This window comes from Mobula birostris, chromosome 17, assembly GCF_030028105.1.
Source record: "Mobula birostris isolate sMobBir1 chromosome 17, sMobBir1.hap1, whole genome shotgun sequence".
Lineage (NCBI taxonomy): Eukaryota > Metazoa > Chordata > Chondrichthyes > Myliobatiformes > Myliobatidae > Mobula > Mobula birostris.
The window spans coordinates 63600091-63626814 of record NC_092386.1 but is presented as its reverse complement, the minus strand read 5'-3'; the positions used below and the strand labels follow the sequence as shown (position 1 = coordinate 63626814).

The 26724-nt window shown below is 41.6% G+C and overlaps 1 protein-coding gene across 1 annotated transcript in view; it reads left to right on the top strand.

The window, feature by feature from the left end:
* Positions 1–26724, top strand: part of acer2 (alkaline ceramidase 2) — a 59682-nt gene that overhangs the window by 19000 nt on the left and 13958 nt on the right. Inside the window, exon 4 of the mRNA XM_072281793.1 lies at positions 11053–11190. Coding sequence (XP_072137894.1) covers positions 11053–11190 — 138 coding nt within the window. The remainder of the gene's footprint in view (positions 1–11052; positions 11191–26724) is intronic.

The window sequence follows — 26724 nt, the reverse complement described above, 5'->3', positions numbered from 1 at the left end:
GATGGCTTTTTAGAGCAGCTTGTGGTTGAGTCCACTAGGAGAAAGGCAATTCTGGATTGGTTGTTGTGTAATAAACCAGATTTGATTAGGCAGCTTAAGGCAAAGGAACGCTTAGGAGTCAGTGATCATAATATGTTAGAACTCACCCTGAAGTTTGAGAGGGAGAAGATAAAATTAGCTGTATCATTATTACAGTGGAGTAAAGGGAATTACAGAGGCATAAGAGAGGAGCTGGCCAAAGTTGATTGGAAGGGGACACTAGCAGAGACGACAGCAGAACTGCAATGGCTGGAGATTCTGGCAACAATTCGGAAGGTGTGGAATAGATACATCCCAAAGATGAAGAGGTATTCTAAGGAGAGAGGACAAGGCAATCGTGGGTAACAAGGGAAGTCAAAGACAGCATAGAAGCAAAAGCCAGGACAAATAATATAGCAAAAATTAGTGGGAAGTTAGAGGATTGGGAAGCTTTTAAAAACCAACAGAAGGCAACTAAACAAAAACATAAGGAGAGAAAAGATGAACTATGAAGGTAAGCTAGCCAAAAATATCAAAGAGGATATCAAAAGATTTTTCAGATATGGTGTACAAAGAATAAAAGTGAGGCAAGAGAGATATTGAACCACTGTAGAGGCAGTAATGGGGGACAAAGAAGTGGTGGACGAACTTAATAAGTATTTTGTGTCAGTCTTCACTGTGGAAGACATTAGCAGTATGCCGGATATTCAGGAGCATCGGGGGCAGAAATGGGTGTAATTTCTATTACTAAGGAGGAGGTGCCTGAGAAGCTGAAAGGTCTGAAGGTAGATAATTCACTTGGACTAGATGGACTACAGCCCAGGGTTCTGAAGTAGGTAGCTGAAGAGATTGTGAAGACATTAGTAATGATCTTTCAAGAAGCACATGATTCTGGTGGACTGGAAGATTGTAAGTGTCACTCCACTCTTTATGAAGGGAGGGAGGCAGTAGAAAGGAAATTATAGGCTAGTTAGCCTGACATTAGTGGTTGGGAAGATTTGGAATCCATTAAGGATGAGATTTCAGGGTATAGACAGCATGGTTTCTGTAAGTGGAAATCTTTCCTGACAAATGTGTTAGAATTCTTTGAGGAAATAACAGGCAGGATAGACGGAGAATAAAAAAATGAGAAAGTCTGCAGATGCTGGAAATCCAAAGCAACTCACACAAAACGCTGGAGGAACTCAGCAGGCCAGGGAACATCGATAGAAATGAATAAACAGTTGATGTTTCGGACTGAGACTCTTCTTCAGGATTGGAAAACAAGGTGGAAGATGCCAGAATAAAAAGCTGGAGGGAAAGGAAGATGAATAGCTAGAAGGTGATAGGTGAAGCCAGGTGGGTAGGAAAGGTAAAGGGCTGGAGAGGAAGAATCTGATTGGAGTGGAGAATGGACCATAGGAGAAAGGGAAGGAGGAGGGGACCCAGAGGGTGGTAATAGGCTGGTGAGAAGAGGTAAGTGGCAAGAGTGAGGAATAGAAGAAAAGAGGAAAAGGAAAGAATTTATTTTTACTGAAAGGAGAACTCGATATTAATGCCACCAGGTTGGAGGCTACCCAGAAGGAGTATAAGGATAGGCAAAGGAGAGTCACACGATTCAGGATTGGTTCTGGAGGACTGGAAAACTGAAAATGTCTCCCAACAATGTAAGAAGGAAGTGAAGCAAAGATGAAATTATAGGCCAGTTAGCTTGACTTCGGTGGTTGGAAAGATGTTGGGCGTCCGTTATTAAGAATGAGGTTTTGGGGTACTTGGAGGCAGATGATAAAATAGGACAAAGCCAGCATGATTTCTTTCAGGGGAAATCTTGCCTGACAAATCCGTTGGAATTATTTGAGGAAGAAACAGAGAACATAGACAAAGGTGAGTCAGTGGATATTGTTTACTTGGATTTTCGGAAGGCCTTTGACAAGATGCCACACGTGAGGCTGCCTAACAAGATAAGAACTCATGGTCTTACAGAAAAGACTAGCATGGATAGAAGATTGGCAGATTGGCAAGGTGCAAAGAGTTGGAATAAAGGAGGCCTATTCTGGCTGGCTACCAGTGACGAGTGGTGATCCGCAGTCGTTGGTATTGGACCACTTCTTTCAATGTTATATGTCAATGATTTGGATGACGGAATTGATGGCTTTGTGGCCAAATTTGCAGATGATACAAAGATAGGTGGAGGGGCAGGTAATATTTAGGAAGCAGGGAGTCTTCAGAAGGACTTGGACTGGTTGGTAGAATGTGCAAAGAAATGGCAGATGGAATATAGTGTAGGGAATTGTATAGTCATGCAATTTGCTAGAAGGAATAAAGATGTAGTGTTATCTAAATGGGAATAAAATTCAAAAATCATAGGTGGAAAGGGTCTTGGGAGTCCTTGTGAAGGGTTCCCTAAGGATTAACTTGGAGGTTGAGTCAGTGGTAAGGAAGGCAAATGCAATATTAGCATTCATTTCGAGAGGTTGAGATATAAGAACAAGGATGTGATGCTGAGGGTTTATAAGGCATTGGTCAGACCACACATGGAGTATTGTGTGCAGTTTTGGGTCCCTTATCTACGAAAAGATGTGCCGGTATTGGAGAGGGTCCCTAGGAGGTTCACAAGAATGATTCAAGGAATAAAAGGGTTAACATATAAGGAGTGTTTGATGACTCTTGGCCTGTACTCACTGGAGTTTGGAAGTGTGAAGGGGGGGATCTTATTGAAACCTATTGAATACTGAAAGGCCTAGACAGTGTGGATGTTGAAACGATGTTTCCAATAGTGGGTGAGTGTAGGACCAGAGGTCACAGCCTCAGAATAGAGGGACATCCATTTAGAACAGCCACGGACAGTTTTTTAGGCCAAGTCATTGAGTATATTTAAAGAATATGTTGATTGGTTCTCGGTTAGTCAGGGCGTTAAATGTTATGGGGAGAAGGCAGAAGAATGGGGTTGAGAGAGGTAATAATTCAGCCAATTATGGAATGGTGGAGCAGACTTGATGGGCCGAGTGACCTAATTCTACTCCTATGGGTTTTGTGGTGAAATATTAAGTTCCTTCTTAACAGTAGACGGACGTCACCAGTGCAAAGCTGTCAGCGACTGCCTGTTGGATTGCTGGGCTGCATGGTTTGCCTTCACACGAAATGTTTAAAAACTATAGGCTTCCTGGAGCCTGCACTGACTTAGAACAAGTATGGTTTCCATTATTAGGATAAACATTTCCTAAATATGACAATAAAACTTTGATGTATTTATGGTCATCATTTCTTCCCCGTATGCGTGGCATGCACCTCTTTGGGGTAGACGCTACCACAGATGCAGGTTGCCCTCCACAGGTAATTAAGTAAGCCTAATTCCAGTCAACAACTCATCTAGCAGGTGGGTAAAAGCTCATGTCCAGGAAGTCAGGAAGCAGTGCACTGAACCACCTCCAGAACTTACTGTCTCACATAAATAAAAGATGTAATGAAGGAAGTGTTTTATGGACTCTACACAATTAATTTTAAGGCACTTTCAGAGTATATTATTGTATATTGTGAGGTGCAACAACAGCAGCAGGAATGTATGACTTGGAATAGGAAAAGAAACTACAACCATACCTGCTGTCTTCTTGTAAATTGAAGGTAAACTTGACAATGGTTAATACTTAATTATTTTTTAAAAACTTCTGCACAAGTATAATGCTGGGCAATAGAAGTACCATTGCTGGTGATGAAACAAACCCTCAATTTTTATACTCAGCTTAGTGCTACTTCAGTTGAGATTGCAGATAATGAAGGAATAGGTTGGGCAGACAGGGAGGAACAGTTTGCTGTGATGGGACAAATAGGACCCGTAGTGTAATCTCACAATTAGAGTTAGACTGAACAGTATTTCTATCTGAAAGGACTTTTTCAAACGAATGCTGAGACAGAGTTTTGTTAGGAAATTTAGTGAACTGACCCAGGTCAATGAAGTTAAGATACAGGAAGCTTTGATCTGATTGAATGGGGGAACAGACTCAAAGGGCAAGAAGGTCCATTTCCCTTCCATGTTCCTAGTTTTGTATTGTATTTTAATTTCTTCTCACATTGTAGCACAAACATTTGGGAGAAATATGACCTCAAGTAAATATGATGTAAAATTGTAGGTTGCTTTAAGTATAAAGTTATATATATAACTTTACACATAGTTGTTTATGATTTGGTAGGATTACAATCTTTAATCTCATGGGCTGTGATTATTTGGATGGGGAGAGGTATCTTGTTGAGTACATAGTTTGAACACTGTTTGGTGAAGTGTATGATGGTAAACTGAGATCTGTTCAATTACAACATTTGTCAGTTGTAACAAGATAAAATTTCCAGGGGCAAAACAGTATTACTAGTATTTATTATGGTAAAGGGATTGCATAAAATGGAAAAATGAAACCAAAATACTTACTTTGTACCATTCAATTGTTTGTTGAAAACACATTAATGCTTTGATTATGTACAGGATCAATAGGTCATATACTTACAGTATATTTCATTTAAAAGTATTATTTAATTAACAAACTGTGTTCCATACTACTTCTTATACAAAGCTGGATGAATGGGTGAAGATTTGTCAGATTGCAATTGAATGAAACAATTTGCCTGGAGTAAATGCAATCTCTTTGTTCTCTTCCATTACATATTCCAATTTGATCTTCCCCCTGCCCTAGCTGTTGTCTACCAGACAGCTGGTCCAGGCTGCTATAGTTCAGATTGACATTGTGTAATGTTAAACTGGGCCCACTGGTTCTGAACACCCAGCATTGTTCACAGTCGTCTCAAAACTTTCATCAATCACTGAACAAACACCTTGCAAGAAGATCAGGGCCGGGAAAGGAACATTTAAGATAGGAATCAAGGGAGTGTGGAAAAGAGATTAATTTACTTTATTTATGCAGATAATTTTATACATTTTGGATAAATTGATTTGAATATGAATCTGACATTTATTTTGTGTGCACTCAAATGCTACGGATGCTAATTCGTGTTATGATTAGCAGTAGTTGACTCAGCTCCTTAACTCTACATCACACCTGCTCTGAATGTTACTTCAGCTCTGCATTTCCACCTATACCAAGTACCCTTTCCCTTCTTGCTTATCAACAATATTTACTTGCCTTAAAAATATTCAAAATTGCTGTTTCCACAGTTCTTTGAGGCGGAGAGTTCCAAAGACTCACAACCCCCTCAGAGAAACTAATCGTGCCTCATCGCTGTCTAACTCTATGAAAGTAAATTTATTATCGAAGTATGTGTACATTACTCGATGCTATCTTGAGATTCATTTTCCTGCATCCATTTACAGGAAAAAGGAAATACAATGAAATTTTATGAGAAACTATACATACAAAGTCTGACAGATAACCAGTGTGCCAAAGAATTCAAACTGTGCAAATAAAAATAATACTGAGAGCAATAGTGGTTAAGAGTCCTTGAAAATGAGTTTGTAGGTCGTAGAGTCAGTTCAAAGTAGCAATGATTGAAGTTATCCATGTGGGTTCAGCAGCCTGATAGTTACAGGGTAAAGCTGTTCCCAAGCTGGATGGTGTGAGACCTAGCAATTTTATACCTCCTGTCTGATGGTGGTAATGAGAAGAGGGCATGTCCTGGGTGGTGAGGGTCTTTGACAATGGATGCTTCTTTCTTGTTACAGCGCTCCATGTAAATGTTTTCAATGGTGGGGAGGGCTTTGTGATGGACAAGGCTGTATCCACCACTTTCTGTAGACTTTTCTATTCCTGGGCACTTGTGTTTCCATACCAGGCCATGATGCAACTAGTTAGGATACTCTCCACTGTGCATTTATAGAAATTTGTCAGCTTTTGGTGACATGCCAAATCTATGTAATCTTCTAAGAAAGTAGAGGCATTATCATGCCTTCTTTGTGATGGCACTTACAAAATAATAACAGTATTAAGAAAATAAATAACCCTGAGAATATGGGTTGTAGACTCCTGGAAAGTGAGTCCATTGGTTGTGAAATCATTTCAGAGTTGAGGTAAATGAAGTTATCCATGCTGGTTCAGGAACCTAATTGTTGAAGGATAATAACTGTTCCTGACCTGGTAGTGAGGCACCTGAGGTCCTGAACCTTCTTCCCAATGACAGTAGTGAGAAGAGAGAATGGCCTGGATGATGGGGGCCCTCGATGAAGAATCTGCTTTCTTGTAGCAGCGCTCCTTTTAGATATGCTCATTGGTGGAGAGGGCTTTTCCTGTGATGGACTGGGTTGTGTCCACCACTTTTTGTGGGCTTTTCCGTTCATGGGCATTGGTGTTTCCATAGCAAGCTGTGATGCAACCAGTCAGGATACTCTCCACTGTGCATCTATGGAAGTTTGTTGAAGTTTTAGATGACATTCCGAATATGTGCAAATTTCTAAGAAAGTAAAGGCGCTGTCATGCCTTTTTTGTAATGACACTTACATGCTGATCCCAGGACAGATCCTTTGATATAATAACTTTAAGGAATTTCAGGTTACTGACCCTCTCCACCTCTAATCACCTAATGAAGATTGGCTCAAGGGTGTCTGGTTTTGTTCTCCTTTAGTCAATAATCAACTTTGGTTTTGCTGACAGTGAGTGAGAAAATGGGAGTTGTGTGATGTGATTTAAACCCAAGTTCCAATGTTCAGCAATGCATTATAATATTATTACAGGAGTACAGTTGGTGATATTCCACAGAACAATTTCACTTAAACTTTTGCAAGACATTTATTAATGCTGCAGCCTATTGGCAGTCACAACTACTACTTTAACCAATAATCACTTATGTATAGAGTCATAGAGCACTGAAACAGGCTATTTGGTCCATCTAGTCAAGGCTGACCTGTTCTTTTGCCTAGCCCTACATATCTGCACCCAGACCATACCCCTCCAAACCCTTCCCATGAAAATGCCTATCTAAATCTTTCTTAGGTGTTACAATTGAACGTGCGTCTACCTCTTCCGCTGGCTGTTCGTTCCACTTCTCTGAGTGAAGAAGTTTTCCCTCGGGTTTCCCTTAAATATTTCACCTTTCACCCTAAACTTATGCCCTCAGCTTCTGGTCTCACCCAACCTGAGGGGAAAAAAGCCTGTATGCATTCACCCTATCAATACCCCTCATAATTTGGCATACTTCTATAAGATCTTCCCTCCTTCTCCTGCTTTCCTGGGAATAAAATCCCAGCCTATTCAACCTTTTCCTATAACTTTGGTCCTCAAGGTCTGGCAACATCCTTGTAAATTTTCTCTGCATTCTTTCAAGCTTTGTGATGTCTTCCTTGTAGATAAGTGACCAGAACTGTAAACAATACTCCAAATTTGGCCTCACCAATTGTATTTCATTTATCTATTAGAGAAATAATAGTGGAATTCCACAGCATGGAATAGTTACTTCTAGCCCTTTGAGCTAGACTGTCCAGCAACCCCCAACAACCTCGATTTAGCTCTAATCTAAACATGGGACAACTTACAATCACCAGTTAGCCTACCTGGTAGGTCTTTGTGAGGAAACCAGAGGGCCTGGGGGAAATCCATCTCCAACGTCCCAAGCTGTAATAATGTCGCTCTAACTGCTCTGCTACCATGTGATAATTGAAAAGTTCTGCCTTCATAAGAGAGTAAGATCACAAAATAATAAGTGTGAAGGAGAAAAGAATGAGAACACAAATTACCTGGAAAAAGTACTTCTGTGCACACTTGAACTCTAACTTCAAAAGAGGCAGAGGAAGCCTTCCTCCTTTTTTGTAAAACAACAAATTTTCCAAAAGAGCAATAGCCAGGAAAATCAATTTTAAAAATTTAAGCTACTCCTGTTTCAGTTAAGCAAAATATCAGGCATACTCTCTTCCTGTTTTAATCTCAGACATATTATTTTGCTACAGGAAAAAGAAAATATTTATCAATGAAAAAATCTCTGTGTAATTCCTGAAATAATGCTGGCTTTTTACTAATTGTTTTTTTTTTGCTGCAGAAGTTTTTACTTCTGAATCTGTAAAGTAGATTTTTTTGTCTACATATGCTGCCATGTTGATTTTTGTTTGTATTTGGAAACTCTTAGCAGATTGGAAATATCATAAGTAGAAATTCACCATGAAAATTACATAGTCCTTAAAGATTATTATCTGATTTTCAGGATTTAATTAACATCAGTTCTTTCTAGCAAGATTGTTATGGCACTGTTATTATCACTTTGTGAACAGATAATTTTTATGTAATGTTTGTGGTAGATTGTGAAGTGGAAGAGGATTTCAAATCAGTTCACTTACTTCCGTATTCACAAACAGCTGCTGGCTAAAGTGATGAAAGAAATTACAGAAATCACATGCTAGTGTATTTACAACATTTTAAGAACTTTTATACTAGATGTGGTTAAGGCATTGGACTAGATCTGAAGGTTGTGAGTTTGAGCCCCAGCCGAGGCAGCATGTTGTGTCCTTGAGCAAAGCACTTAACCGCACAGCGCTCTGCGACGATACTGGTGCCAAGCAGTATCGGCCCTTGCCCTTCCCTTGGACAACATCGGTGTCGTGGAGAGGAGAGACTTGCTGCATGGGCAACTGTAGGTCTTCCATACAACCTTGCCCAGGCCTGCGCCCTGGAGAGTGAAGACTTTCCAGGCACAGATCCATGGTCTCGCAAGACTAATGGATGCCTATACTAGATGTATGATTTTTGAGGGACTCATGCACAGAATACTGGAACTATTAGAGACAAATTTCAACTGTTTTTGACTGCTTATTTCCTGTTGGAAATTGGCATTTAACTATTCAAGGGCTAGGCGCCTTAAGCATCATTTTCAAGCAGGCCTGCAAATGGATAAACAATATGTATGGCTGAAGGCCAGGGTTCTTTGTAGATATTCATACTAGCATGCTATCAATTACTCGATCTCAAAAACACAAGAAATTCTGCAGATGCTAAAGATCCAGAGTAACACACACAAAATGCTGCAGGAACTCAGCAGGTCAGGCAGCATCAATGGAAAGAAATAAACGGTTGATGCTTCAAGCCGAGACACTTCTTCAGGTCTAGACCGGAAGGGGGAGGAAGCCAGAATAAGGAGGTGGAAGAAGGGAAAGGAGTATAAGCTGGCAGGTGGTAGGTGGAACCAGGTGAGGGGGAAGATGGGTGTGTGGGGAGGGGTATGAAGTGAGAAGATGGGAGGTGGTAGGTGGAACCAGGTGAGGGGGAAGATGGGTGTGTGGGAAGGGATATGAAGTGAGAAGATGGGAGGTGATAGGTGGAAGAGGTAAAGGGCTGAAGAAAAAGGAATCTGGTAGGAGATGACAGTGGACCATGGGAGGAAGTGAAGGAGGAGGGGCATCAGAGGAAGGGATGGGCAGGCGAGGAGAAGAGAATGGTGAGAGGGGAACTAGAATGGAGAATGGAAAAAGAGAGATAAATAAGTAGGGAGAAATTACCAGAAGTTAGAGAAATTGATGATTATGCCATCAGGTAGGAGACTACCAGATGGAATATGAGATGTTGCTTTTTACCCAAATGGAGGATTTCCTTTGTTGGAGGTTCTATATTACACTGACTGCTGTTCTGGATCTCTCTATTTCTATCTTTGGAGACAGACAATCTACTGATATCTTTATAAACCTAATGACCCTCACAACTATCTTGACTATACTTCATAACACCCTGTCATTTCCTCTACCCTCAGTGCATCCCTGACCCGCTATTTCCTGGGCACCTGCCCTCATCCCATCTTCTCACCACCAGTTTGCTTGTCCTTTCCTACCACCCAATGAGCCTCCACATCCTGAAGATCGTTTCCTGTAACTTGCGTCTTCTTCAACAGGATCCTACCACCAAACACATTTTTCCTTTTCCCCCACTCTCTATTTTCCATAAGGATCACTCTCCGTGTAACTCCCTTGTCCACTTGACACTCCCCACTGATCTCCCTCCTGGCACTTATCCCTGCCATCATGACAATTGCTACACTTGCCCCTACACCTCCTCCCTCAGCGAGGGCTCCAAACAGTCCATGCAGGTGAGGCAACACTTCGCCTGTGAATCCTGTTTGGGATTGTCTGCTAAATCTATTGTTCCCAGTGTGGCCTTCTCTACATTAGGGAGACACTACATAGGTTGAGGGATGGCTTCTTGGAGCACTTTCACTCTATCTGCCACAAAAGGTGGGATTTTCTCATGGCCACCTATTTTAACTCTACTTCCCAATCCTATTCTGACATGTCAGTCTATGGCCTTCTCTACAGTCACAATGAGGCCACACTCTGATTGGAGGAGCAGCACCTAGTATTCCATCTGGGTAGCTCCCAACTTGATGGCATGAACATTAATTTCTCCAACTTCCAGTAGTTACTCCCCCGCCCCCTTATCTCGTTTTCCATTCCCCATTCTGGCTCCTCATTTACCCCTTCTCTTCTCCTCACCCGCCCATCACCTCCCTCTGGTGGCCCTCCTTCTTCCTTTTCTTCCACAGTCCACTACCCTCTTCGATCTTCTTCAGCCCTTTACCTTGTCCACCTATCACTTTCCAGCTTCCCACTTCATCTCCCCTCCCTGACCCATCTGCTTCCCCCCTGGTTTCACCTATGACCTGCCAACTTGTACTTTTTCCTTTCACCACACCTTATTCTGGCTTCTTCCTCCTTCCTTTCCAGTCTTGATGAAGGTTCTCTGCCCAAAACATTGACTGTTTGTTCAGTAGATGCTACTTGACCTGATGAGTTCCTCCTGTGTTTTGTGTGATTTACTCCTTCCCAACCCCATGTAGTTGATAATTAAAGCATCTGGTCCTATCTTGGTCACTGCCTTTGTTTTGTGTTGCTAATTCTCCTCTATAGCGATGATAATATTTGGATAAGTCATTCCCAATAAGCTGTTCACAGAACTACCTACACTACCTGTCACTACCTACAATAATCTGTGAATGATGTCAGGCAGTAAGTGATGATAAAAGTAGTCATGTTATCAAGAAAAGAGCAGCAAAATATATTCAGGCATGAGAGATATATCTGCATCCAGACAAAGTTTACCTTTAAATTAAGAAGAGCTCACCTCTGCCATTTGTTTCTTGTCCTAGGAGCCGATTTAAGGCTGCTGTTGGTATTCTATCTGGTGTTACCACATGTCTTGCCTTTGTGAAGCCAGCAATCAATAACATTTCATTGATGACACTAGGAATCCCCTGCACAGCTCTGCTCATTGCTGAATTAAAAAGGTAAGTTATTGCAAACTGTTGTATGTAAATATAACTAGCCACTACACATTAGCTAGCACACTTTTATGCTAATTTAAATCTATTTCTTTGGTTGCACTGTTTTCATATGTCTATAAATTCTTATCCTTGCATCTAATGCCTATTTGCAGGTGACAGATTTTGTATTGAATCCAATATAATATCATTTTTGTTGTTGGAGATGAAAATATATGTTTGATAAGACCAGCTAGGTGGTCATTACGATCCACTATCCTAGTTCAGGAGATTTCCAGGCATCTTAATTCACAGTGCACCTCCACTTGACCTTTCTGTCTCTGGATTCCTGCTCAACCCAGGAATGAGGAACAACAATAACAACTTGTATTTATGCAGTGCTTTTAATGCAGCAAAATGTCCCAACGTGTCACACAAGAGCTTAATCAAACAAATTTTGACCTTGAGGCTCATAGAGAGAAGTGCATGCTGACGGCCAAAAGCTTGATAGGCAAAATAGATTTAAAGGAATATCGTAAAGGAAGAAAAGAGGTAGAGAGGCTATGAGTGTTAATAAGTTTCAATCCAGGGCAGCTTCTGCTAGTGGGGGAGATTCTACCTTCAGCAATGAGCAAAAAACCAGACTAGGGGAGTGCAGACACTTAAATTGGACAGCGTCAAAGGACAAGGCCATGTTATGCATGAAAAACAGAAGGAAATATTTTAAAATTGTTGTGTTGTTGTGTTACTTAACAGGAGACAGCATGATTCAGTAAGTGCAATGGGTGAAAGGAATGGCAAAGGGTGAAGTAAAGGAGCAAAGGGAGCTCCAAATAACAATTGGATGGTGCTGGATTGTCATGGGCACTGAGGAAGTACCGTAGATAGAATGAAGGAATAGTTTGGATTAATCAAATGTGGTGGTAACAAAAATGTAGATGGGGGCTTTGGGGACAAGTAAAGTCTGGAAATAGGAAGGTATCTCACATTTCTGTTAACCATGTTACAGTCTTCCAAATTTAACAGTGAATTAGAACCACCACCTTCATTATCTCAGAGTGCTTGTAGATAATGACAGTACTCGTTATCTCAACTATGTCATTGCTACTTAGTGTCCCTTATGCTTCTTTACCCCATTTACAGCTTTACCTTGACATCAAATCTGTCCCATCTTCTAACCTTTGCCTTTGCAATTCTTTAAAACTTGTCACATCTCGAGGTCAGATGAATGAAAAGGGATCTCACTGAAATTTACAAAGCCACTACAAATTTAAACAGTTTGGTTGTGGGGAGGATGCTCCCGCTGATTGAGTGCTCTAAAATAAGGGGTCACAGTCTCAGGGTAGAGTAAGATGATTAGGACTGAGAAACTGATGAGACTAAGAATTCTCTGTTATAATGGACTGAGGAGACCAGGTTACTAAATGTACTTAGGAAGAGATCAGACAGATTTCTTTTCAGAAAGGGCATTAAGATGATTATGGAGAGCAGAAATGGTGTAGAGGTAACAGATAGCTATGATTGTACTGACTCTTGGAGCAAGCTTGAAGGGATTGATGGCCCACTCCTATTTGTTGTGCTCTGTTTCCATAAAGGCTGAGAAATGTAATTCTGAGGCCAAGAAATTATGAAACAGTTTTGCACACTGTACAATACAATTCCAAAGCAAGGAAGTTACCACAAGTTCCAAAAAGTGTTCAGTTTTATTTTCTTCTAGGCCCACAGTGTGCCTGAGATATACAGACCCCAAACTCTGTTTCCACTGTTTGAGTCCACAAGCATGACTCAGGGATGCTGTGGACCACTTGCGAAGAAACAGACCTTCACAGTGCTCCGTGTTGGCTGTTTTCCATTAGTTGAACAGCTCTGGCCCTTTCCAGGGGCCAAACAATTCCTCTTTCACTTGAATGCTGCCTGACCTACTATTTATTTAGAGCTACTTTGGCTATTGTTTTAGTTTTCAGTTATTTGAATGATTTTTATTTTGTACTAAACAATGTTATTGCTGTTCTTGATAGTTTACAGGAAACTGCAGTCAGTGTTATAAGAAAATTCTTCAAAATGAACTTGTTTTCAATAAAAAAAAGCTGTTATTACACATTATGACATTGTTTTTACATTGTTTTAAGGCAAATGACTGTTTTTCTAATGTGAAATTAAGCTTAGAAAACCCTGTTGATCATTTACACAGCATGGAAAATTCATGCTGTGAAATTATATAGAAATTCCAAACCTAGCAATCTGGATGAAAAAACAACTTTTTAATCCCACGATTGTTTGCATTGTGTCGTCAATGAAATTCTGTTTAGAAGGCAGAAATTGGTAGTAATTTAACATTGGTACTGCAAAATGAATCCTTTGCTAGAATCTTTGAGACATAATTTCAGACTTGGTGATTCAATGCATTGTTGTGTTATGCAGTCCTTCAAACTAGAGTTATCTCAATCATTTCACTTTATTTTTCTTGGCACACTGTGCATAAAACAATTAGAGTTGGAGGAAAAGCTTGAATTAGCAACCCTTACAACAGGAATTCTGCAGATGCTGGAAATTCAAGCAACACGCATAAAAGTTGCTGGTGAACGCAGCAGGCCAGGCAGCATTTCTAGGAAGAGATGCAGTCGACGTTTCAGGCCGAGACCCTTCGTCAGGACCCTTACCTCTTTTCTCAGGGCCTGTTTATCTGCTTCACATGTTGAGGGTATATGGACGTGGTACATGATTATATTAGAACACACTGCTCCTGTAAGTAAACATGGAGTGATTCTGGGAAATATGTTAATGCTAAGAGGTGCAATTGGGTTGAGGTAGGATGAGAAGAAATTATCAAAAGTGTTGTTGCGTGAATGAAATCACCAGAGGGAAGTACTGGTAGATATGCAGCAGCCTCTTTATTCAACAGAATATCACTAATAAGCAGACAGCCTTTGGAGTCATGAGTGGGGGGGGGGGGGGGAGGGAGACAGAGACAGAGAGAGAGAGAGAAAAGAAAGAAAGAAATTCAAAAGACAATTCCATATTTACAATGCTTCCGTTGAACTACATGCCCGGATCTTTCTGCCATCACACCTCCCTGTTCGCACCTATATTACAGACACCGAAATACACATAAGTATTGAATTTAAATCAGCATCTTCTGTTCTTCTAATTGACTTGGTTAGTGGTTCTTAGGAATCCATTGTTCAGAGCTGCATTTTAGATTTAATCCACAAGTCATATTCAAATCTGAAGGCTAGTGGCTGAAGTCAGTTAAAGTTATCTGCTACATGTGCTAACCCCAAAAATTGCTCTAACAAGAAAGGGGTGACTCTGACATCTGTTGTTCCAGTTATTGGAATTGATTTTGGCTACATGTAGGTAATTGGTTCCCTGTATCTTTAGGGAAAATCCAGTCATCATCACAATGATAAACATTATCCCCAGACGACGAGGTGATTTTCAATTGAATATGGAACAGGTTTTGTATTTTGAGAAGGTCTGCTAACAAAGGCTTAGTTCATTTAGTGAAATGCTTCCACAAGGCCTTCTGGCCCAACGAGCCCACATCACCCAATTACACACACGTGACCAATTAACGTACTGAGGAAATTGGAGCACCCAGAGGGGGACACAGGTGGTCACAGGGAGAGCGCGAAGGCTTGTAGACAGTGGCAGAGTTCAGCCTAGGTCACTGTCCTGTGGAGTGTCGCGATGGCTGCTCTGCTACTGTGCAACCCTCTTTAGAACAGAGATAAAGTGGAATTTCTTAAGCCGGAGGGTAGTGAATCTGTACAATTCTTTGCCACGGATGGCTGTGGAGGCCAAGTCACTGGTATATTTAAAGCGGAGGTTGATAAGTTCTTGATTAGTAAGGATATCAAAGGTTATGGGGAGAAGACAGGAGAATGGGGTTGAGAGGGATAATAAATCAGCCATGATGGAATGGTGGAGCAGCCAAGATGGGCAGAATGGCCTGATTATGCTCTTATGGTCTTAACCGCAAATTCCCCCAGAGTGATCTGGTTTCTGCTAGGCTTGGGGGCCTACCAAATCCTGTTGCCAATATGTTCAATATCATTTTTCCCAAGACCCTTCCATTATGCTGTTGGGCTGATCCCAATGATCTCCCACTTGGCTGCACAGGAATGTACAAGCGGGATGTTTGCTGAGTGTTGAAATGTGAAATTCCTCTGTGATGTCGGTAGGTAACGTGGACTCATATGTGCATCTCAGATTTAAAAACGGAAAATGCCTGAAAGTCTCATCCGCTCAGAGAGGATGTGTGGAAAAGTAAACAGAGTTAACAGATCAGATGGAGGTGGAGGCCTTTGTCAGAGTTGAGAAAGAGAGAATGTTTTAAGAAGGTGGCTGAGGGTTGGATGAGGCACGGGGAATCTCTCTGATAGTGTGAGGTTGAATTGCCGTGGAAATAAGATATTGGTGAGTAACCAGTTTGGTGGATTATTTATGAGGGCAACTGGAGAGGGAGAGAGAAATAACATGAATAAAGGAGCTTAAAATCCTGGCAATGAGAGCAGTTTGAGAGTAAACAATATGAAGGCTGCAAAACATGGAGCTTTAGGGAATATTTACATAGGTCAGGAGGGAGAAAAAGTGAATCAGTATTAAAGAATGGTCTCTGGCATAAATTGGGATAAGTGGCAAAATGGGCTGCCGGTTGGCTTCAGGAGAAAACATAGAGCGTGAATATAATGTGTCCTCTCACAGTAGAATAAGGTGGGTAGTGGTGTGTCACTTTAGTCTAAAGTTTACATTGAAGATTTACATTCTGAAATCAAAAACACAATTTCAAGATTTGCATCTAATAGACAGTTGTAGGATCAGGTAGGGAGTTGGGGGTGGGTTGATGCTGGTCAGTACCACTGTTTATTTCTAGAGAGATAGCGTTGAAATGTGGAACACATATTCCAAACCTAATCTGAACCTGGATAGTAAAATGTGAAAAGAATATGGGACAGTGGGGAAGGCACAAAGCAGATCAAGAATGGGCAAACAGACAGGGTCTCGTTTCTTTTGGGAAGAAACTGAGAGTGACTCAGTGGTCTTTACAAACATGAAATGTTTTCATTGCCTGTAAGTAGTGCCATGTTGTGGTGATCAGTTCTGGGGCTGCAGCTGTTGACAGTGTACATGAATGATTTGTTTGAGGGGTCCAGGTGATGACACAAAGCTAGCTGGCAAAGTGAATTGTGAGGAAGATACAGAGAGGCTTCAAGGAGAAGTAGACAGGTTGAGCGGACATGCAAGGACTTGGGAAATGGAATATAATGTGGGAAAAACATGAAGTCAGATATTTTGGTGGAAAAAATGGAAAAGCAGAGTGTTTATTAATCAGTGAGAGATTGATAAGTGCTGTTGTTCAGAAGGGCTTGTTTGTCCTTGTACACAAATCATTAGGAAGTTAACTTGCAAGTATAGCAAGTAATTAGGAAGGCAAGCAGTATGTTAGCCTTTATTGTAGGCCCTTTGGCCCACACTATATTGTGCCAATCTAAGTGAAAGAGTAAGACGTCTTACTGCAATCATAACCACGTTGAAACCACACCCACATGGGTCTGCTTTCCCTATTTATGAAAGGACTTATTCTTGATAAAGGGGGTGTCATGAAGGTTCAGTTGGTTGGGAGGGGTGGTTTGTCCTACAAGGAGAGGTACAAGAGCCTGGTTCTGCATTCTCTTGAATTTACAGAAATGAGAGGGGATCTTATCAAATTCTCACGTGCCTTGTCTGAGTAGATGCAGGTATTGTTTCCCCAAGCTGGGTCATGTAGAATCAGGGAGTTACAGTCTCAAAATACGGAAAATAATTTTTTCTCTTAGTTTACTGTATGTTTGTAATTCTCCGTCCAAGAAGGCTGTGGAGCCTCAGTTGTTTAATGTGTTCAAGATGGAAATTGATAGATCTTTGCATTGTAAGTACAAGAAACTACTGGAAATAAGACTGAGGTAAATGATTGGTCTTGCTCTAACTACTGGTAGATCAAATTCAAGGAGCTGTATGACCTACTCTAGCTTTTATTTTGTATTGTCTTATTTATAAGTTAGGGGATACAGAGAGGATGCTTCCACTTGCGGAGAAGAGTGTGATTGAAAGCTCACAATATAAAACAGTGCCAAGAAATCCAATAGGACATTTGAAGGAGCTTCTTTACCCAAAGAGCAGTGAGGGTGTGGAAGTGGCTCTCACAGGGGGTGATTGAAGTGGGTTGTATTCATGCATTTAAGGGGTGGGTGAAGGGAATAGCATTCCACTGAGAGACTGCAGTGAGATGAAGGGAGACCCAAGGGGAGCACAGCAGGCACAGAACTTTCAAGCCGAAAGCTTATTGTTTCTGTTACCTGTGCCAAGAGTCTTACACTGGGATGCCCCCGTAACTTGAAGATTCACTTAGTTATTCCAAAGTTGAACAAATAACAGTTGAAAGCCATTAATACCAATTCTCTGCCCATTGTCCTTTGAATAAAATGGTCCATGAAGCACACATATGGCTCTTGCACATCTGCCTGTCCTGTCATGTATTGATGCTCTTCATGGGAACAACGAAAGAGTGAATTAGCCCTGAGCACAACACTCAGCAGACACATAAAGGGAGCTAATCAATAAATTGTATGTGGCCTTATCAAATAAAGGAAATTTAACCCCGCTTAACTGAGAGTGCATTTCCTTGTTGCATTAGAATTCCTTTAGCATAATCTTGCTGTTGCTTCACCAAAACCACTGACCTTCTAGTCCAGATGCAATGACTCGTGGTCTTCCTGGTCTGTCCTTGAGGAGTCACTTACTTTCCAGTCCAGATGGCTCTGGCTCCATTCTAGGACGGCCAGATGCAGCCATTACCTCGGACGTCTGGTAAGGGGGCTGGGCTGTAGGTGAGGCTGAAACAGCATGGGTTCAAGTCTCCCCTGTCCAGCATATATCTGGCCAATGTCCAGGCAACTGAGAACAAGGTTGATGAACTAAGAGCAAGACTGACCTACCAACGAGAACTGAATGACTGCTGTGTGCTACGATTCACCAAATGTGGCTTAGGCCCGCTGCACCTGACTGTGCCATAGAACCCGAGTACAATGTCCTCAGGCAAAGTTAGAGGCGGAATGATCTGCTTCTTACTCAGTACCTCATGATGTCTGGATGTGATGGTTCTGGTGAGCTCTTGCTCGCCTAGCTTGGAATATCCAGTGGTAAAATGTTGCCTACACTACCTGGTATGGGAGTTTACCAGCTATCCTGAAGGTAGTCTGCATCCTACCTCATGTGGATGGGAAACCTGCACTCAGTGAACGATGCTCCATCATCAACAGCCTTGAAATGGGATAGCTATAAGACCATAAGATCTAGGAGTAGAGTGAGGCCATTGGGCCCACTGAGTCTGCTGCACCATTTCATCATGGCTGATCCATTTTCCTCTCAGCCTCAATCTCCTGCCTTCTCCCCATATTCCTTCATCCCTGACAAATCAAGAATCTATCAACCTGGGCCTTAAATATACCCAATGACTTTGCCTCCACGGCCACTGGTGGCAATGAATTCCACAGGTTCACCACTCTCTGGCTAAAGAAATTCCTCCTCGTCTCTATCCTGAAAGGACACCCCTCTTTTCTGAGGCAGTGTCCTCTGGTCTCAGACTCTCCAACCATAGGAAACATCCTCTCCACATCCAGTCTATCAAGCCCTTTCGCCATTTGATAGGTTTCAATGAGGTCACCCTTCATTCTTCTGAATTCCAGTGAGTACAGGCCCAGAGTCATCTAACACTCTTCATATGACAAGCCTTTCAATCCTGGAATCTCCTTTGTGAACCTCTGTTGAACCCTGTTCAATGTCAACACAACCTTTCTAAGATAAGCGGCCCAAAACTGCTCACAATACTCCAAGTGAGGCCTCATCAGTGCTTTATAAAGTCTCAGCATTACATCCTTGCTTTTTTATTCCAATCCTCTTGAAATGAATGCCAGCATCACATTTGTCTTCCTCACCACTGACTCAAACTGCCAATTAACCTTTTAAACCTTTGAACAAAGACTGCAAGTCTCTTTGTACCTTAGATTTTTGTATTTTCTCTCCATTTAGAAAATCTACCCTTTTATTTCTTCTACCAAAGTGCATGACCATGCACTTCCCAACACAATGTATTCCATCTGCCATTTCTTTGTCCATTTTCCTAATCTGTCTAAGTCCTTTAGTAGCCCCTCTAATTCCTCAAAACTACCTGCTCCTCCACTCTCTTCATATCATCTGCAAACTTTGCCACAAAGCTGTCAATTTTAATCACTGATGTTATTGACATGCAACGTAAAAAGAAGTGGGCCCAACACAGACCCCTTGGAACACTGCTAAATCACCGGCAGCCAACCAGAAAAGGCTCCCTTTATTCCCACTCCTTGCCTTTTGTCATTCAGCTAAGGCTCTATCAATGCTGGTATCTTTCCTATAATACCATGGGCTCTTAACTTGTTAAGCAGTCTCACGTGAGGTACCTTGACAAAGGCCTTTTGAAAACCCAAATACACAACATCCACAATCCTCCTTTTTCTATCCTACTTGTTATTTCTTCAGAGAATTCGAACAGATTTGGCAGGCAAGATTTTCCTTAAAGGATACCGTGCTGAATTCGGCCTATTTTACTATGAGCCTTCAAGTACCCGAAGCCACATCCTTAATGGTTGACTCCAACATCTTCCCAACTACTGAGGTCAGACTAACTGGTCTATAATTTCCTTTCTTCTACCTCTCTCCCTTCTTGAAGGGTGGAGTGACATTTGCAATTTTCCATTCCTCTGGAACCATTCCAGAATCTAGTGATTCTTGAAAGATCATTACTGATGCCTCCACAACCTCTTCAGCCACCTCTTTCAGAACCCTGGGGTATATACTATCTGGTCCAGGTGACTTATCTACTTTCAGACCATTCAGACATCCCACCTCTCCCGGAAGTTCCAGGAGTCTCCTGCATATCGATAATGGCTCCCTGATGCCCAGAAATTATATACAATATCCCGGAAATAGATTTTTTTTGAGAGGGAGAGGGAGAGCAAGCATCCTGATTGGTCTCTCTTCGTGCTAAGAGTGGTCCCCAAACACCGGGCCGCGAGGAAACGATATGATTTGGCGATATGAAATGATATGAGTCAGCTGCATCTCTCCTCATTCCCTGTCACGCACTGTTGAATTTTAATGTACGCGAGGTCATCAGTGACCCAAGATGTGCAAAGGAATGGGTCCGTGACCCATTTGTGAATGTCCCTGGTGAATCATCCATGTTAGCGCGGGAAAAAGATCAACTCCTCGAGCTGGCAAATGACGATGGGCTGAAAAGTATGTTTGACATAACATCTCTGCCAGCATTCTGGATCAAAGTCAAAGCTGAATATCCTGAGATAGCTATGAAAGCACTGAAAACGTTGCTTCCATTTCCAACATATTTCTGCAAAGCGGAGTTTTCTGCTACGAATGCAATGAAAACTAAATTGCGGAATAGACTGGACATAAGGAACCCCCTTCGAGTATCGCTGTCTCCCATCACTCCGCGATGCAGGGAAACAAGCCCAGGGCTCCCACTGATTCAGCGATATAGGTGTGTTGCAATGATTTTATATGTTCATACGAGGAAAATATGCGCTGTGTGTTTAATATCCAAACCTTACTTAAAATGTTATGATGCTATTGACTTATAAGTGACTTATAATTCAGTGGTCCCCAACCTCCAGGCCAGCGGTGGCCGAAACGCACCCAGCACATCTTTAAGAAAAAAGCCGAAATAAACAAGCTAATTAATTAGGTGCCGCCTGGCACGTAAATGTCGGCCCAGATCAGAGGTGATTGCCGATTGCGTTCTGGCTACCGCTGTACCGCTGCATTCTTTGCAGCCTGGAGGTTTGAGACCACTGTTATAATTGACTTATCACTACATGGTCGTGGTGCAAAAAAGGTTTAAACTAGCTGGCTAGCTGCCAAGGAGCTACGCTATTGATGTCCTACGTGATGAGGCCAAACTCCCTGTAGACTTGCTTAAAGTTGTAATAGAGTCAACATTATAATATAATATAAGTACATATTTTAATGTCACATTTGCTGCATATACCCAACTTGGTTTACAGATTAGACAAAATCATTAAACAAAGTATTACATACACCCTTGGAGGTCGATGGGTGGGTGGGGGGGGTGGTGATATGGGGTTCCGGGGGTCGGGGGTTCTACCTCCCTGAAATGGTGGTGCTACCTCCCTGAAAAGAGTTTTTGCAGGGTGGGATGTCTGACCACTCAGCTTCACAAGTACCTTCACCCTAGTAATGGCAACTTCGCAGGTTTCTGCCCACTAACACTCTCAAACTTCTGGCACACTGCCAGTGTCTTCCACAGGGAGGTAACCAGAGCTCCTCTTCATCATGGCTGGTGATTTCAACCAGGCCAAGTTCAAGAATGTATTATCTACCAGTATGTCTCCTATCCCAAACACCTTTGATCTTTGCTTATATACATTAAAGACACCAAGGAGCCACTCCACTGACCACACATTGATAAATGAGACCATCAAGCTGTGCTTCTTCTCCCTGCACGTAAACAGAAGCTGAAACATTAGGATCTAGTACAGAAAGTCAGGCAGTGCTGGTCTGAGGGAATGATGAGCTTCTACAGTACGTGACTACTTTGAGACCGTGGACTACTCTATGCATGTACAAAGACTCAGCAGCCAGTCTAGATGAACATGTCATGACCACCAGAGATTTTATCAGCAAATATGTTAAGGGCTATCACCAAAATGGACAATTCTGCTTTTCCCAGTTGGGAAACCCACTTCCTACTGAAGTCTAGGATTGCAGTGTTAAACTCAGATGATGCTGCCTTTACAAGAAATTGAGATACAACCTCTGTAAAACTATCAGGAATACCAGAGACAATAGCAGTCCAAAATCAAGCTTCAAATCAAGCTTCAAGTTGTGGCAAGGCTTACCTGTTGTAATAGCTTATTCGCAAATTTAGCCAGTATTGCTGACAAAATTCATTGGTCAAGGTTCAAGACGTTTTAATGTTATTTCCTGTATGCAAATGTAAAGAGAACAAAATAATTTTTACTTCTGATCTGATGCAGTGCAAAAAACACAATAAGACAAAGAACACAGTAATAAAAAACATAATATAAATATGTAAGGTACCTTATATACATAGATTGATTGTATGTCCTTAAAGTGACGCTAGGCACAGGAATGTCTATGTAAGGTGGCTGACAGGAAATGATAAAGTAGTGGTGGATGGAGGTGTTTATCAACCTTACTGATTGGAGAAAGTAACTGTTTTTGAGTCTGGTAGTCCTGGCACGGATGCTAAGTAGCCTCCTCTCTGATGGGATTGGGACAAACAGTCCATGAGCAGAATGGATGGGATCCTTTATGATATTACTAGTCCTTTTCCAGCACCTTTCTGTGCAACCCTTCTAGTGAGTTTAATGCATTCTATATATGCTTTGAAAAGAAGGGGATTGGAAGCCTAACCTTACTCTTGTGCCTTTCCTCTTTCATATAGCCCTGGTGTCTCACCAGTTTTATTTCCATTCAATGGAAAGTAGCAGGACATGAATAGCCTGCAGATGGGGCAGGGAAAAAGGATGGCTCAGGTGCCAGTTTGTGAGAACACAAATTTTGTTCCAGAGGACTCCAATGAGAACTTTGGTGGGAGCAGTGTGTAGATTAAGGCCAAATTAAAATCAGAAGTGCAGGAAAAACTCAACACGTCAAGCATTATGAGGTCTGATAATGGATTTGAAAGGTTAACTTCATTTCTCACTCTGTAGCTGCTGCTTGACCTGCTGAGGAATTCCTGCATTTTCTCTTTTTACTTCACATTTCCTTCACCTACATTTTGTTTACAGAGGAAAGCTGAAGGGCAAGGACAATCTAAATGCTTGGCTCATAGTCAGTCTGTCTGAAAGCCTGGAAGAGTTCAACTGCAGCCTGGCACTGGAACCTAGTCTGCAGCCGGCATGGCACTGATGAGCAATTCCTTTAGGCCCAATCATTGCACAGGAACTGATAGATGATATTTCAGTTTCCGAAGCATTGTAAACTGAAGCCACCAAAATGGTGGAACGGTACATCAGGCATCTGCCAACCAAGCGCAGACTCTTGGTTGTCATAGCTTCGCATGATGTGGTTTAACGGTTTATTCAGGGCATCTCAGTGTTCCAGCAACAGATTATGGAGACATGGCCTTGCGGATGAGTTACTTTGTGACAGGTAAAGTGGCCCCCATTATTAATTCCTTCAGGATCAATTTAGTATTTCTTTTTGCATTCAGAATTCACTACAATCTTGGCACCATTCTGTTGTTTTGTGCTGGTCACTCTATTTGATGTTGTATTACTATAACTACATACGTTGTGAATGTAATACAGGCGCAAGGTACATCATTACACCCCGGTGGAAATGCCACAATAGACGGATCTGATTCTGAATCTTGTTAACAAGCTTTCAGTGTGTCCTCTGTTGGGTCAATTACACACTGCATCTCCACAGCATGTTATCCAATCAGTCGTTTCAGGGAAGGGAGAAAGAGCAAGACAGAAAAAACAAGGTTTTCTTGCTGCAAGTATGACTCATTATTGCAGTTTTAAATCGCTAGGGGAACTCAAAAGTGAACTAGGTGTAGAGAGTACATACTGAAAAATCTGTCCCTGATATTCTCGGATACTTGACATTTCAAAAGTATGGACAAAGTGGAAAAGTGGCGTGGGTGGGGGTAGATCGAATGGTGAAGAATGAATGAAGGACAAAACTGAGTAATAATCTTGCTCCAGACACCAGGAACTGAATTCAATATGTGTGAAATGAGAGATAACAAGGGAACAAAAAGTCTTTCCAAAACCCCCGGGCCTTTAAATCAGTCACGGGCAAATTCAAAAGTAATTAAGGAGCCCTTTAAATAGAACAGGTGGATGTATTCTTGCAGCTGACAAATACAGCATTCTGTATGTGCTATTAACCATGGTGTTTGTTGAAATGCTCATGTCAAGTCAGCATCACACAAGGATTTAGTGTCACAATCTGTCAACTCTGCATGTAGAAGCGATATAAATGCTGCACTTACTGGATTGGTGGATGGCATAAGCAGAGCAGAAAGCATGCAATCAAATTTGAATCAAATTTGGCACCTAACCACCAGAAAATCTGAGTGCAGTTTCATGGCCTAAATCTCTGAACTGCTAAATATATTTACTTCCTTTGAACACAGCAAGTGCCAAGTCAGAATCAGAATCAGAATCAGGTTTAATATCACTGGCATATGTCACGAAATTTGTTGTTATGCAGCAACAGTACATAATAATAACTATAAATTACAGTGAAAAGTGTGTGTGTGTGTAATTAATAATTAGTGCAAAAAGAGAAAAAGATAATGAGTGTTCATAGGTTCATTGTCTATTCAGAAATCTGATACCTGATGGCAGAGGGGAAGAAGCTGTTCCAGAATCGCTGAGTGTGTTCCTTCAGGCTTCTGTACCTCCTACCTGATGGTAGCACTGAGAAGAGGGCATGCCCTGGGTGATGGGAGCCCTTAATAATGGAGACATTTCATTTGAGGCATTTCTCCTTGAAGATGTCCTGGATGCTGGGGAGGCTAGTGCCCATGATGGAGCTGACTGAGTTTACAACTTGCTGCAGTTTATTTTGATTTCTGTGCAGTGCCCCCCCCCCCCCCCCCACAAACCAGATGGTGATGCAGTCAGTTAGAATGCTGTCCATGGTACATCTGTAGAAATTTGCAAATGTCTTTGGCGACATACCAAATCTCCTCAAATCCCTAATGAAATATAGCCACTGTCGTGCCTTCTTTCTAGCTGCATCACTATGTAGGGCCCAGAATAGATCCTCAGAGATGTTGACACACAGGAACTTGAAATTGCTCACTCTTTCCTCTTCTGATCCCTTGATGAGGACTGGTGTGTGTTCCCTCATCTTACCCTTTCTGAAGTCCCCAATCACTTCTTTGATGTTAAGTGCAAGGTGGTTGTTGTGACACCACTCAGCTAGGGGCTATATCTCACTCGTGTATGAAAGGGTTACCATATGAGGAATGTCTGGCAGCTCTTGGCTGTATTCCCTGGAGTTCAGGATATCATAGAAACATTACAAATGTTAAAAGGCCTGAACAGATTAGATATGGCAAAGTTATTTCCCATGGTAGGGGAGTCTAGGACAAGAGGGCATGACTTCAGGATTGAAGGACATCCATTTAGAACAGAGATGCAGAGAAATTACTTGTCAGAGGGTGGTAAATCTGTGGAATTTGTTACCATGAGCAGCTGTGGAGGCCAAGTCATTGGGTGCATTTAAGGCAGAGATTGACAGGTTCTTGATTAGCCAGGGCGTCAAAGGGTATGGGGAGAAGGCAGGGGAATGGGGATGAGTGGAAGGATTGGATCACCCCATGATTGAATGGCAGAGCAGACTCAATGGGCCAAATGGCCTACTTCTGCTCCTATATCTTATAGTCTTATGGTCTAAAATGACAAGTACCGCTTCTCCATTAAGGCAGATCCATTGCTTTTTTGATAGGTGATTTGGCCCACTCAATATATGTGGAAAATTGTACCATGGGGCACTAGGAATACAGAAACATCAGTATTTAATACCAAATGAAGTGGATGGAGAAGGAAACCAAAGTTCAAAATACATATATATCACAAAAGACAATCCTAAGATTCATTTTCTTGGGGGCATACTCAATAAATTCAATAGCCATAATAGAATCAATGAAAGTCCACACCAACAGGGCAGGCAACCAGTGTGCAAAAGTCAACAAACTGTGCAGTTTGTGATAACTGAATATCAAGATATTTTTGAATCCATCTTCCAGCAGTTTGTGCTGTATCATAGTGGAAGGCTTTTAGTAAGGTGTGGTGTAGTGAAGTGTGGTGTTTTCCAGTATTCAGGAGATCAAATAATTGAAAGTTGCTACTTAAAATTAAACTACTCAATGAATTCAATCGTAATTTGAAGCCTGATATAGTCTAATATAGTTCCCGGTAACAGGTTTAGCTTTCACAAATTGTTTTAACCACTGACGTTAGAACCCCAAGGTTAAAGGAGTGGGAATCTTTTGTGTGCGAGCAGCTGTACAAAAGCTTTGTAATTTGCTTTGGCATGTACACATCCACTTCATTATGCTTAGTTAACACGCTCTTTAAGTGAAATAGCTTCTGTCAGAGCAAGAAGCAGTTGTATAATCTCTTTTAATATCTCTAATCGCCTATACCTCTTCCAAACATGACAACTGTCTTCGTAGAAATATTACTCAGTTTTGGTGAGAGTCAAACAGAACCAAATTTATTAAATTTGAACTTCGTTTTGTTTTGTAATGTAAAGATTTGTAGGTGGTTTCACTGGCTTTGAATGACCTCTTCTAGAGGAAGCTGCAAGAATGGAAAGGTCACTTCCCTCAGGCACAATAATAAGTCTCAGGATGTCCTGCACAAAATCAGCTTAGTGCGTTATCGGATGTTAGACATGGAAATTAATCTTCCATGTACAGTATAAAGGACAAAGGATAAGACTATGATTATAGGAATG